At 40.0% G+C, this 14,884-nt stretch overlaps 1 protein-coding gene across 1 annotated transcript in view; it reads left to right on the top strand.

The window, feature by feature from the left end:
• Positions 1 to 972: 972 nt before the first annotated feature.
• LOC145672988 (cytochrome P450 4C1-like) overlaps positions 973 to 14,884 on the top strand; it is a 66,604-nt gene continuing 52,692 nt past the window's right edge. The window contains exon 1 of the mRNA XM_081742282.1: positions 973 to 1,176. Coding sequence (XP_081598408.1) covers positions 1,014 to 1,176 — 163 coding nt within the window. The 5' untranslated portion in view covers positions 973 to 1,013. The remainder of the gene's footprint in view (positions 1,177 to 14,884) is intronic.

Raw genomic sequence — 14,884 nt, 5'->3', positions numbered from 1 at the left:
TCATAAAGAGTAATCAAGGCGAATCAGTTCACGGCGATTTTTTTTTTTCTGTTCCTGAGTTGGCATTTTTGTGGGATATATGCTAAACTATCAGAACGTGGTTCCAGTACCGGTACCAGAAAATACGTAACTTTCTTTACAAATATCGATAATTCATACTAAGTACTGATACTGGTACCATCATTCTAATATCAATATTTGTAGTCTGCATGCAGTTTTGTGTAGGAAGTGAATGTATAAATACTGAAAGGAAAACATTGCACAGAAACATGATGTTCGTATGTTGGACATACATTTTTTGTATGTTGTGCAAAGTATCCTCACTTATGGGGTTACTTTGCACCAAAGTTTATATTTCAGTAACTATGGTCATACTTAATGTTTACTTCGCCCTTGGCGCGGGAGATCCGGGTTCGATTCCCGGCGGGAACTCATGTGGTTCGGATTCCACATAAATCAGTAGGTCCACATCTCACATAGCCTCGCTGCTGAAAGGGACGCTAAACTGAAATTCAACTCAACATTAATGTTTACTAATGCACTTGTACGAATGTTTTCCTTATATATCTAGCTATTATATGTTTAAAATACAGTGTTCTAAATAATTACGTTTGTAACTTACATGCGATTTTCTTTGAAATTCCTAGTGCAAAGTAACCCCGTCTTACGGTATTGACCTTAATTAATATTGGCAAAATGATTTTTAAACGGTCCTCTAACTTTGAGACAGCTGTATCTCAAAACTAATATTTTGGACCTAGGAGTTCTACCAGAATGATGACAATATCCACTTCGTTTCTTTACATTTACTTCCATGCTTGTTTCTCTCTACATCTTTGTCTTGAGGAAGAAAGTGATTAAATAAAATATTTGGTAAAGTTAATTAGTCATGGCAACACTGTCTCTAGATGAGTAAAGGTCTCCCACCCATCAACTTAGCATTGACCTTGTATTTCGTAATCGCAAGGCAGTTATCAAGTAGCCAGTGTTTAGTGAAGTTCACTGGGTGGAAGATGGAGTTACTGTTAGCGTTATTGGCTGTTACCGCAGCAATATTATTTTATTATTTCCTTCGAAAGGACTCCCGACAGCTTCAGTTGCTGAAGAATATTCCAGGACCTAAGCCACTCCCAATTGTAGGTAACGCTCTGGAATTCGCTGGGATCCCTCACGAACGTACGTATTACCAGTAATAAATAGCCTGTAAGTTATGCCTTACGTAATCGTCCAGTTAAATTAACCAATGTTGCCAATTACTAATACGTAAAATTTACTCGATATATTTTGAAATATCAGAGTGAAAACATCATTTGGCTTGGATAATTAGATATGGTTTTACGTATGATCTGCAAATATAGTAGGTTATACAGTAGCATACGAGGCTTCCGGGCTTAAGCTCCCCGAAATTTTATTTACTATTTTAAAGTAAATGAAATATCTTGCAAAAATTTCACAGTTCCAGGAATGAAGTTAGCAAAGACCCCCCGAAACAAAATCGAAAACACGCCACTAAGACTATACAATAAAAGTGGTAAGCAATGCAATTATGTGCAGATAGCTAAAATATGTAAAAATGCTCTTACTTTTATTTTTTAGTACTTTCCAATTGCATTGAAAGATTTGACTTTATTTTAAATTTAGCGTCCCTTTCAGCAGCGAGGCTATGTGAGACGTGAACCTACTGATTAACGTAGAATCCGAACCACCTGAGCTCGCGCCGGGAATCGAACCCCGGTCTCTCACGCCAAAGGAGCGTACGCTAACCGCTTAGCCACGAAGGAACTCTTATATTGAAAGAATATATATAATGATTTGTTTTTACGATTTACAAAATATGCGAGAAAAAATTGAAAATATTGCTGAAAATAAATCGTATATGATATGCGAGACGGTGCAGTACGAATTCATGTTTGTAATATGCTAGACTTTGTGGATCTCTCAAACAGGCCCATAATTAAAGGGTGGCCAGTTGGTTGACCAGGGCGTTGATCCTGAGTGGACCGAGGTCTGGATGACTTTGTTTGGGAATCTAATTACGAAACACATCTGACAACGACATATACACATCTGCATACCTCCCAAAAGATATATAGAAATCGGTACCACTGGGGCTGAGCCCCCCTAAAACTTTCAGTTGTTTCTTGACATATATGTATGAATGTAAGGTGAACTTGAGCTTCATCGTACGCACCTTTGGCGCTGGAGACCTGGGTTCGGTTCTCAGCGGAGCTCATATGGTTCGGTTCCCTTGTTAGCTATAGGTCCTCGTCTTATATATCCTCACTGCTGAAAGGGGAGGTCAACTCAAAATGAAATCAAAATAGTAAAGTGAACTGAAATCAAGTCCTTAAAAACGATCTCACCCTCCCTGTCTTGGTGTTCTGCTCTCCGATCTTGAAAGGACGGCAAATTGTAGATACTTGGTTAGTAGAAGCAAACCTACCAAAGACTACTGCTATTGTACGTAAGTATGTGGACAGCAGCAGCAGTGTTTCTTTCAGAAACAATGTTCCGAGGGGGGCACACTTAGCATTCCGGGTGGCACTGCTGGTACTACGCGTATTCTATTTATTATTATATGAAAGACGTATTATTTCGGTCTCCTCCGGGGGGTACTCTTAGAGCTCGGGGGGCAGTGCCCCAACAAAAAACGGTCTGGAAGAAACACTGAGCAGCAGGGTTCAAGGTGGTGGTGATTTACAGAACTCGTAGAAGGACAGAACGCATTCAAAGAAAAGAAATAGTGGACGGGAAAAAAATGAAGAGGATTGTCATAGAGAACCAATGACGATTAAGAAGGGGTAAGGGGGCATGCCGTCGGTAGCGGTGCCTGCCCCCTACGTGTAGTAGGTCAACTAATATAGAACTATTAATCTCGGTATGCAAAAAAAAAAAAAAAAGAAAAGAAAAAGAAAGAAAGAAAGAAAAAACCTACCCCTTAGAAATTATCTGCCCTTCCGCAGCCCCCCCCCCCCCCCCCAAAGAAATTATAGCTGGCGTCCTCACTATAAAAAACCGTAGAGACAATGCAACACAACTGACCAAAAACTCAATCGCCACCTGGAACGACCTGCTTCAGGACCGTAGCAATCCGCAGTGTGCAACGCATCGGTGCGCTGAACGAAGGGGCCGTTCACCCGCTGTTTCAAGGTCATATTACTTATTACAGAATATTTAAATGAAATGAAATATAATTTCTAGTTTATCGTTCCACGATTATGCACCGAGGCTAAGGGACGGTGATGACAATTAAATGGAACATTGGAATGAAGAAAATGGGAGGAAACGGGAGAAAACCCACACACCACATGGTGTTTATCCACCAAAAAAGCCTACTTGACATGAGCTGGGATCAAACCAGGACCCCACTGAGCGATCTACCACTGAACCAACGGGTCCTCTCAAATTTTCGTTCAGCAGCAAGTTTGTTCTGATTCCTCCTTCGCCTATGTAAATATGCAAGTACTTTTTCAAAAAGTAAAATTTATTTAAATATTAAAACCGTTCGTATTATACACTACCTTGCAGATAGATACCTAGGCTAGGCATTTGAATGCAAAATAGCAAAAGAGCCACTGAAATGACGGCGAAACCATGTGCATAAATATGCCTTTGTTGAAACCGGAAGCTCTAGCACACTTACTCGTATTGTTTTAATTGCATTACGGAAGGAGAGGCCCAGCCATTGCTACACCAAGGGCCTCAAGGAGAGAGAAGGAAGGCTCCACAGAACCAACCGAAGTACCATATTTTGTATATGAATCAATTCAAGGGGGATCCGTTGTTGTGTCCTCTAGCAGGGAGATCAAGTTTCACTATATTTTCAAAATAACTTGCTGATTGGAGGCTCCCAAATATCCTCCTTCACCGGAGCTCTGAAAAGATTTGTTACGTCATAACATGTTTCTACAATCGCAGTCCGCCGAGAGTTGCATAATCTCAATATACTCCGCAGGATTACCAATTGGAAACTGATCACTGCTGCCAACCCGTAGCACAAGAAATATACCGAGAACATAAAACATAGACCGCTCATTATTGTTGGAGAGAAATAGTGTTATCCACGAAACGAGTTGCATTTTCAAATTCGAAACGAGATGAGAAACATAATCTCATCTCGTTTTAGAGACGAGACAAGAAATTAAACAACTATGAATTGCTAAAGTGATTGTCCGAACACAATGAAGAGCATTTATCAACGTTTAAAAAGTAGTGCTGTCGAATTTTATGACATTTGCGGTTTTCGGTTTTTGAGAAAACCTGTTTTCTGAAAACCGACGGTTTTCAAAGCCGAAACCGCAAAAGCAGTTTTCAAAGCCGAAACCGCAAATGCGGTTTTCAAAACCGAAACCGCAAAAGCAGTTTTCAAAACCGAAACCGCAAAAGCGGTTTTCAAAATCGACAGTTTGGTTTTATGAAATTTCACACTTTTTTCAAATACCAGTTTTCGTTTTTTTCAAAAACCAATTTCGACAGCACTAGTTTAAAGATACAGAAGCATCACACATTATACTCCAGTAATAAAGATGGTTTAAGTATTATTATAATTATCACATCCTTCGCGCACCTCCCGTGACACAGAAGGATTCTAGTTTATCTAGACCAGTGGTTCTCAACCTAAATCCTATCACGACCTCCTTTTTTGACATCTTCTTGCCAGCAACCCCCTTATAATTTCTGGTTTGTAATAAGCTTGTATAGGATTTTTAATATACCTATTGCAGATATCTTACGATATCCATCTATTTCTATAATATAGTAGAATCTATTTCTTGCAATAGTGGATACAGTAACTTCCCTAAAAGCGAATGGATTAAAACCATATTTGGTCAGTTCATGAGGTTTACAAACATCGAATCCAACCCGTCATACTGTTTCAAAATGAATTGCATTGACTGGAGTAGGTATAGTTTTTCTTCCATGGTAAGCATTAAAACAAAGACAGGAAATCGTTCATCAGTTGAAAATCATTTGATAATGTGCATCACGAAGATTAACCGGACATCGCCGCACTAGTGAAATCACACCATGCTCAGGTATCTCATTAGCTTACAATTATATACCTAATTGTATTTAATATGCAGGTTTGGTTGCATTTGTAGTTTTCTAGTATTTTAATATGCAGTTCTCATTAATTTCAAATCGTACCCAAGGCCGGATCTAGAGGGGGGGGGGGCAATTCGGAGCACTTGCCCCGGGGCGCAGCTCGTTGAGAGCATGTAGGGAACACGGAATGTCGTATGGACGATGATGGGATAGTTGGTGGAATGAAGAAAGTGGGAGGAAATCTGAACCGAAAAATGTTTTCGCAGCATTTGTTTAAATAACAACCACTTTCTCTAATTCAGAAGTCAAATCAGTTGCCAAAAACTTAATGAAAGCAATCAAAGATCTGAAATTTGTAATTAATGTAGTATTTTGGGACTCAGTTTTGCATGAAATAAATGGGGCTAACAAAGAAATACAGAATAAGCAGTGCTTCTTTGAGAAAAAAATGTTCATTAGGGGCACACTTAGTATTGGAAGGGCACATATTATTTTCACACGGTACTATTCTATTTATTATTATATTATAGACGTATTATTTTGGTCTCCCCCCAGGGGGGCAAGGCTCCCCTAGAAACACGTCTGGAAGAAACACTGACAATAAGGATTTGACTTTGCAAAGGTCTCTTTATTTGTTATCTGATCTTTTGAACACAATCTCCAGGTTCAGAATTATGGATTTGACAGATGGCTGTCGGAAGCGAAAGTTACTGTTAATTTGATAGATGTGGAAGATCAGTTCAGAGAAAAGTGTATCTTGAAGACAGTAGCGTACGCAGGAATTTCTTTCGGAAGGGGCCCAAACTCAATATGAGGGTATTTTATGTTAAAGTTCCTAAAATTGTCCCTAGAGTTAGGCTAAATTTACAGAAAAGTCAAGATTTCGGGGGGTGGGGGTCCGGACCCCCAGGGCCCACCCTCTGCGTACGTCCCTGCTTGAAGAAGAAGAGAATGTCAGGAAAGATAATGCAGCAAGACTTTTAAACTGAAGAGGATCACCTCAGACAATCTTTCTTCAGAATTCTTAACCTCTTACTGGAAGAACTCTTTAGCAGAATGGACAGGCTTAAAGAAGTAAGCAAGAACTTCAGCTTCCTCAGCGGAAACTCATTGTGTGAAATATCTTCGGAGGACCTAGAGTTGTGAGCATGAAATATTTCAAAATGAACAATCAATCTGTCTCGTTCTGTACATTTGTTAGCGAATATTCTAGATCCAAGTTACAGAGGCAAGAACTTGACCACCGAAGAACAACCAGAGCTCTAGAATATCTGAGTCAGATTTCAAGGCTTTATTCAGATATTGATGAGACAAAAAGTTCTCTCCCAATTTGCACATTACAGAATGAAAGAAAATGTCTGGTGCAAAGAATATATGTGGTCTACTGCGTCAAAGGTGTTTCCTCTAACTAGGTGGAATGGACTATATCCTTCTTGAGCTCATAAAAGTTGCAAGCAAAGTCAAGATTTCGGAGCTCCTTCCTGCTCCTTCCAGAGTTGGCGTGGGTCAATGAAAACTTGACCCACGACCCACTGACCCACCAACCACCGTGACCCACCACCCACCATGACCCACGACCCACCGTGACCCACTCTGACCCACCACCCACCATGACCCACTGTGACCCACTACCCACGGTGACCCACCACCCACGATGACCTACTCTGACCCACCACCCACCGTGACCCACCACCCACCATGAATCACTCTTATCCACTTTGACCTACTCTGACTCACCAAAATCCATCGTCATCAACTCTGAACACGATCCACGGTAGTGTTGCCACGAGACGAGACATTTCTCGTGTCTCGTCTCGTCTCGTAAACGAGACGAGACACGAGACGGGACAGAACCCTTTTAGACGAGACACGAGACGAGACAGACTACTTGTCCCGTCTCGAAAACGAGACGAGACACGAGACGAGACGGGACGTCTCGTGAAATGTCTCGTCTCGTCTCGTGTCTCGAAAATCAAAACGCTGGCGGGAATGGCCATGATTGAAATTGCCAGTGGTCATATAGATTGCAAAAGGAAAATCCCCTTTGTGAGAAAATATGTTGAAAAGCCTTCATAGAAAAGTGTCCTGTCTATTGAATGAAACAATCGTGATACATGAGCTTCCAGGAGTATCATCCTTAATAACTTGTCCCCAATTCCCCTTGCTGTAAACTGAGGAATTCTCTTTTTTTTATTTCTGGCTGGAATGATGACAAACAAAATCAAAGACAGGCAAGATTTTTACAAGGTCAACAAACCGAACTACCACCACCATCTATTCAATTTGAAAACTGGGTAAGGTCTACACTCATTACTGGCTGTAGTTGAAAGTTCTGGCTGAGATGGTGTAAGATAACAGACCACACTTGTCTTTATTCTCTGGTGGCAGTATTCTTTTTGCTATATGAACCGAAAACGGCAATTGAAGTATGTCATCTTGCAACTAAAATTTTGTCTTCTCTCTCTCTCTCTCTCACACACACACACACACACACACACTCATACACATAAAACATACTTTTACCATTTTACCAATCGCTCGCTTATTATACAGCAGTCATGTTGTAAAATTCACCTCTTCGTTTGGAGGCGAAGGACAAAGAAAGCAAAGATATTATCGACAAACCCTTCACATTGTTTGCTTTCAGCAAATTTATGATACTAACAATAACACTTTAGGTGAAGATGTTTTACAGGGGGACCTTCGTTTTGTTACGCGGAAATGTTTGATCTGACCAGAGTGCGAAATTGTCCTCTGCTTCCATGTTGAGAGGAGGGGAATACTTCCCTTTCCTAGTGAATAATAATCATTAGGACCTGAATTATCTTCAGAAATTGTTTCTTACAGGCATATAAAATCTTCCGAACTTGATAAGTTTAAAGAACATTTGGTATAATATTCATGGAACTCCGTTGAAAGCAGAAAATATCATGAGAATGATCAAAATTCGAACATTGGAGAACATAATTAACAGAAAAGAAATAGGATACCCAAACCATATTTTTAAACCTGCTATAAAATGTATATCCTATATTTTTACTAATTCCTTACTCCCATGAAAGTATCCTGGGGAGGATATTCTCTCCATTTTTTTCAGACTGAAATCCTTTTATCCCGTACGATTTCGCCCCCTGACACAATACGAAAAAACAAATGCTGTTAAAATCCATACACATGACCCTTCCAGGACTCAACCCGGGGCCTTCAAGCCATGGTCTATCGCCGCAGACCGCTCGGCTTGGTATGAAGAGGTACGTTGTATGATTGCGAATAGATCACGACAATATAAGAAACTTTAATCCAAAATGGCGAACCAAAAATCAACTCTTTTTTAGCCACTAGCTAATCTGGGTGTACTGTCATGAGTTTGTTACAGAAACGGGGCAACCACCACATAGTAGCACACACCCCGCGGTTATGGGAACAGATTTGAACCATGGAGGTGAAGACTATCCCCAAGCATTCTTTCGTCCGATGTGTCGTTCAGCTCCCATTACTATGGCACTTTAAGTAGAGCTTACTGTGCAGTAACATATAAAATTTCAATCAAATACTTTCCATTACTCAATAAAATTATTTGGTTCCGAGCTATTTTTTTTTAATGCAACAAATCTAAACATGCTAAAATGGAAAGTAGTTTTTGGATTGTTATGGGTTAACACTGTGAAACCTAAAGGCTGGAATATATGAAATCAAAGTGTACACACATATCTATATCTCTATTCATCTATATATCTTTCCATCTCTCTCTCTCTCTCTCTCTCTCTCTCTCTCTCTCTCATATATACAGACACTATAAAGCAAGTGGGTTGATAGTATACGGTAGTGTCGGGGATGGTGACACCTTTACATCGAACTTTGCTTGTCGTGTAAACATTATTTGACATTAGTGTCTTCATCTTCGACGTACCTATGAGCAATTTACTGTATATTCGTGTATTGAAACTGGTGAAACAAATTTCAATGTTTCAGAATGGAGAAAAAAAAAAGAAGCCAGGGTCGAGAAGCCTCAGACAACTAACAGTAGAGATATATTATCTCGTAAACTATATGTCCTTGTCTTGTGAGCTTATTTGAATTTATTTTTAAGACCTTTAGGCAACTTTGGCCGAATGGATGATGATGGGGAAATCAGTGGAATGAAGAAAGTGGTAGGATACTAGGCAACTTCGAGAAAACACACACATTCGAAAAATGAAATGAAATGAAATGAAATCTTTGAGTTTTACGTCCCACGGTTATGCCGATTAGGCTAAAGGAGACAATGATGATGAGTAATGAATGAAATGGTGGAATGAAGAAAGTGGGAAGAAACGAGAGAACCCCGAGAAGACCCACGCACACGGTGTTTGTCCACCACAAAGTTGACTTGGCGGAGCTGGGATCGAACCCGAGACCCCAAGCACCAGAGGTGAACGCTCTACCACTGAGCCACCGCGGTCCCCACACACATTCAATGTTTGTCCATCACAAAGCTGACATGGCACTAACCGAGATCGAACCGACTACCACATACACTAGAGGTAAAGGCTTCACGGTGTAGCTACCGTGACATTTCTTGTCTTGTGTGGTCTGGGTAATACTTGTAACTTAGTTGTATCTTGATTAGCATAGTGCAGTCTGCTACATTTTACTTTCGTTCCCATGGTATGCTGCTATATTTTTTACGAGACAAGACGAGACAAAACGAGACAAAACGAGACAAACGAGACGAGACGAGACGGGACGGGACAGAGCCTCTCGAGACGAGACACGAGACGGGACGAGCACATTTTTTTGAGACGAGACACGAGACGGGACATGCTTTGCACGAGACGAGACGAGACAGCCTGAAGTCTCGTCTCGTCTCGTCTCGTGGCAACACTAATCCACGGCCTCTTCTGAACTGACTAAAGAGTTAACACTTGTAATAAAACATGACGGTGAAATTGTCACTAATTGGAGTTTGAATTTCTAGTCAATCGCTCAAGCACCACTCTGTTACAATAACGGTGGATCTGACCTTTACGATATAAAATGGTAAAGTGTTTGTCAGTGAGGAAATTGAAACAGTTCGAGGTGGGGGGAAATTAGTGTGTGCCTAAAATATACTTGTACTAAGAGAGTATTCTTGCAAGTGTTAATTTCTGAACGCATTCCACAAGAAACTTCCATTCGCAGGGAAATACCCCTGTACAATATGGAAAAGGTTATGGTTTCTCAGTTCACAGTATTTTTCTCACAAAAGACTTGAAAAATCAGTTGTTCATAGGGTATAAAGGTGCTCGGGTACCCTATGTGAAAGCATGTCCATAAAGTATGCTCATAATTGTAATTTGTGTAATCACTAAAATACCACGTTAAATTTAAGTTACAAATATGCATAATTGCAATTATTATGAATATTTATTCAAAAGTAGTTACAAAGTTGAATAACACAAATAAGCCATTAGTAACGCAAGTATACATTTTCCGTAACTCGTAATTTTCCACCTTAAAACAAATCTGAAATCGGATTTATTTCCTGTTGGTAACTTTTTGGCGGTAAATCATCCGCAGTGGAATGATGTCCATCCTTCAGCCAAGAAGTAACTAGCTCGTCTACTTTGAGCTTGTCTAGCGGTGGGCCATTAACATTGATGAGCAACAAGTTAGACAATTTTTGAGCACTTAATATATTTCTAATATCAGTCATCTGTAAATTCATAAGGGAAAATCACCGTTCGCACTCTGTCGTGGAAATTGATAATACTTCTACCCGATTTCTGCAACTTCTCATCGACAATCTATTTGGTCTAGGAATTAATTCGTGCGGGTGGACAAGAGATGGCGCAACGAACGGAGCGTCCCACAGTTCCGTGTATCCACACGTGTTGCAAACCCCTGTCATCGCGTATCGTTCGTAGTATAGGGCAGTGGATTAAAGCGTCAACAACACCAGTTTGTAGTTAAGTGAATATGGCGCAATTTGTGCCTGATAAAGTGTTTTTGCGGGGTGTCCTGCTGCATTACTTTAACATGCAGAAAAGTGCGACTGAAAGTCATCGTATTTTGGTGGAAGTGTATGGTGACCATGCTCTAGCTGAGCGAACGTGTCAGAAGTGGTTTGCACGGTTTAGAAGTGGTGATTTCGGCTTGGCAGACCAAGAGCGAGCTGGACAGCCAAAAAAATTTCAAGACGAAGAATTGACAGCATTGCTCGAGCAGGATTCGTGTCAAACGCAGGAACAACTTGCAGCAGCATTAGGCGTTGATCAAACAACAGTCTCCAAACGCTTGAAAGCCATGGGAATGATTCAAAAGATGTCACATTGGGTTCCACATGAATTGAAAGACAGAGACGTTGAAAGACGAAAAACCATTTGCGAATTGCTGCTTCAACGACAGAGCAGAAAGGGGTTTCTGCATCGAATTATTACGGGTGATGAGAAGTAGATCCATTACGAGAACCCTAAACGAAAAAAGGCCTGGGTGAAACCAGGTGCACCAGGTCCATCACAACCAAAACGAGATATTCACTGTGCAAAGGTTATGCTGTGCATATGGTGGGATATGAAAGGTGTTGTGTACTATGAGCTGCTGCAACCGGGTGAAACTATGAATGGAGAACGTTATCGACGACAATTAATGCGTTTGAAGCAAGCTCTGGCCAGAACACGACCAGAATGGGAGAACAGACATGATAAACTTATTGTTCAACATGATAACGCTCGCCCACATGTCGCAAAACCGGTCAAAACCTATTTAGAAAATGTCGGATGGGAAGTTTTACCCCACCCGCCGTATTCACCAGACGTTGCTCCTTCGGACTAATACTTGTTCGATTGCATGAACAACGATTTGATTGGACAGCGGTTTACTTCTTCAGAAGATATCGAAACATGGGTCTCTGACTGGATCGCTTCCAAGGATGAGGACTTCTTTCGCCACGGAATCCGTACATTGCCTGACAGATGGGCGAAAGTGGTGGCTATTGATGGACAATATTTTTCTTAAGGTATTTATGTATTTTGTGTTTGTACTACAGCTTCAATGTGTGCGTACCAACCGCACGAATTAATTCCTAGACCAAAATACTTGTTAGACTTAAGTCTGATAACGATTTTTCTCGGTCAGTTTTGAAATACTCAGCAAGAAGTATAATCTCTCTATCACCATACAACATCTTTTCCATATCGACCATGTCAGTTGGCAACAGGGCCGCCCACAGGGGGGATGTATGGCGCAAGCTGCGCCATTGAGAAAAATTTTGGGGGGGATTTTACTCTACTTTCGAACTAGCAATTTTACTGTCGGAATAGCATTAAAACACGATTTTGAGAAGCTAATTTTCAAAAATTTTCCGGGGTGAACCCCCGTACCCCCTTGCATCGATACTCGATGAATGAAGTACCGCGCAAGTAGCCGTATGAAAGGAAAGGTTGGTTCGTTTTAAGAGAGAAGGGCCGCCCACAGGAGGGATGAATGGCGCAAGTTGTGCCATCGAGAAAAAATTGGGGGGAATAAAAAAATTGGGGAAGAATTTTACTCTATTGTCGAATAAGTAATTTTGCTGTCGTCAGAATAACATTGGAACACGATGCGATTTTTTTTTTAATCTCGAGAATGAATCCCCCTACCCCCTGCTTAAAACTCTATGAATGAAGTACCGCGCAAGTTGCTATATGAAAGGATGGAGCCAAGTTCTGGTGAACAACAGTTACAAACACTCAAGGAATCACTTTCAAATTTTAGATTTGAAACTTGCCTATGTTGTCTGTTGAAAATTATAAAGTAGTTTGACATAATTGTGAGCTAGTGGTAACCATACATACAACAGCCAAGTTTCAAATTTAAATTTGAAGTGAGCCAGTGAGTGTTTGTAACTGTTGTCCACCAGAACTTGGCGCCTATTTTTGTGATTTCAATTCTTTTTAAGGCCACTCGTACTTGGCTCTTTTACAGGAATGTTTTTTGTTGGATATCACTTCTTTTTGTAGGCTGATTTCGAGGATAACATTTTCTTTTGGTATCAAACTCAATAACTTGTAACTTGCGTCTTACTTTTCATGTACAAGGGAATTATATCAATATTTTGTAAAGAAAAAAATAATAATACTAATTGTAAAAAAAGAATACCTGTGCCATACACAGTGTGTAGAAGTTTTTATACCCTTCAATATCCTTATAGAACATATTTAGTATTGTACACTACCAAGACTACTAATAAAAGTAATGCCATTTTTATAATTACTACTGCCCCTACTACTACTACAAGCATTCTATAATACTACTACAGTAAATAAAAAAAAAAACAAGAATAACAATTACTAGTATTATAAAAACTACTGCTACACTGGGCAATTGTTTTTAGAGGACTTGAGTTTTGTGGAGGGAAGAGATTATTAGTTTTGGGGGGGAGTGCGCCATCAGCTTTGGGGGGGATGGGCACCCCTGGTTGGCAATGTCGACCCATGTAGAACAGAAACTTCATCTACCACGCCTTTGATAGGGAATCTTGTGAATAAATTATCAATTAAAGCCTGATAAACTGCTGATTTCTTATTTGTTTATAAATTTAATTTTTGTAATTACACATGAAGGTTTGATAATATTACCAAGTTCCCTCCCCCGTCTAGAAAGCGAAAGGGAACGAGGTTTCTGGAAAGTATTCAGAGGTGAATGGGAATTTCCCTCCTTCTTCAACTTCAATTACCACACTGCTGTTTTCCATGTGCCAAATTACGATGTATTTCAATTAAATTATCATAGTATAATTATTTCCGTGTTGAATTATCAATACTTTTCAGTGGAAAAAAGGATGAAATTTCAAAGTTCCAAATCAAAGTAAGTAGACCAACGTAAAGGGAAAAAAAGTGTAAAATTTTCCATACAATTATGCGTACAATCCAAACTTCAAATTTCCGTGTAATTAAACTTACAGTACAAATTTTATGCCTATTTTTCTCACAACTTTATGGGTTGATTGCCCTGTGCTGTGAGCGCTCCATATAATAAACATAAGCTTCAGCAATTATTATAACAGAAAGCAATGGATATATGAAGCCAAGCACTGTATTTTTTGTTTCTGATTTTTCTTTTCTGAAATAACATCGATCGTTTTCGATCATTTTTACAAACCAATTCACTACCAATTTTCCATATATAGAAAGTGCCCCCCCCCCCCCACATAAAGGAGAATTTAAAAAAATGCTAGGACACATTCTGTTTATTTTCAATAAAGAGTTAATACACTGAATTTCAGCTCCGTAAGTTTAACGGCTTGCGAGATACTCATTATTTTTTCGCAAAAATTCGGATCCTCACTACCTCCTTAGGGTATTATGCATTATAATAAAAGCAATATAACATCCCAGTTTGGATTGAGGCCTAACTATATACCAAAAGTAATTTCATTTGACTTTGCAATTTGACCGTGATGATGAGGCACACATAGTTACATGATTCAAAAATGTATTTTTTCCAGTAGTTAGCTCTAAAAACTCACAGGTCTCGAAAGCCAATTGTAGTGTAAGTCCTATTGCTATTATTACTATTAAAAATATCAACATCCAAAAGTGTCCGAAGTTCTTTTTTCGCTTGGTTAGATATACTCACCTCAGGTAAGTAGACAGAAACAAGTGGAAAAGAAAGAGAAATGAAGGTCTTGAAAGTAAAACGGAGACAAATTTACCAGTCTTCAGAAGATACTGTCTACAATGCAGTGAGCAGAGAGGGTCGGTAGATCATACTGAGTCGGTGGGTCATGGTGGGTGGTGGGTGGCAGTGGGTCATGGTGGGTGGTCGGTCGCAGTGGGTCACAGTGGGTGGTGGGTCGCAGTGGGTCACGGTGGGTGGTGGGTCACTGTGGGTCACGGTG

Source organism: Thermobia domestica, chromosome 16 (genome assembly GCF_964235325.1).
Source record: "Thermobia domestica chromosome 16, izTheDome1.hap1.1, whole genome shotgun sequence".
NCBI lineage: Eukaryota > Metazoa > Arthropoda > Insecta > Zygentoma > Lepismatidae > Thermobia > Thermobia domestica.
The sequence above is the reverse complement of the archived record's forward strand: the minus strand, read 5'-3'. Positions and strand labels throughout refer to the sequence as shown.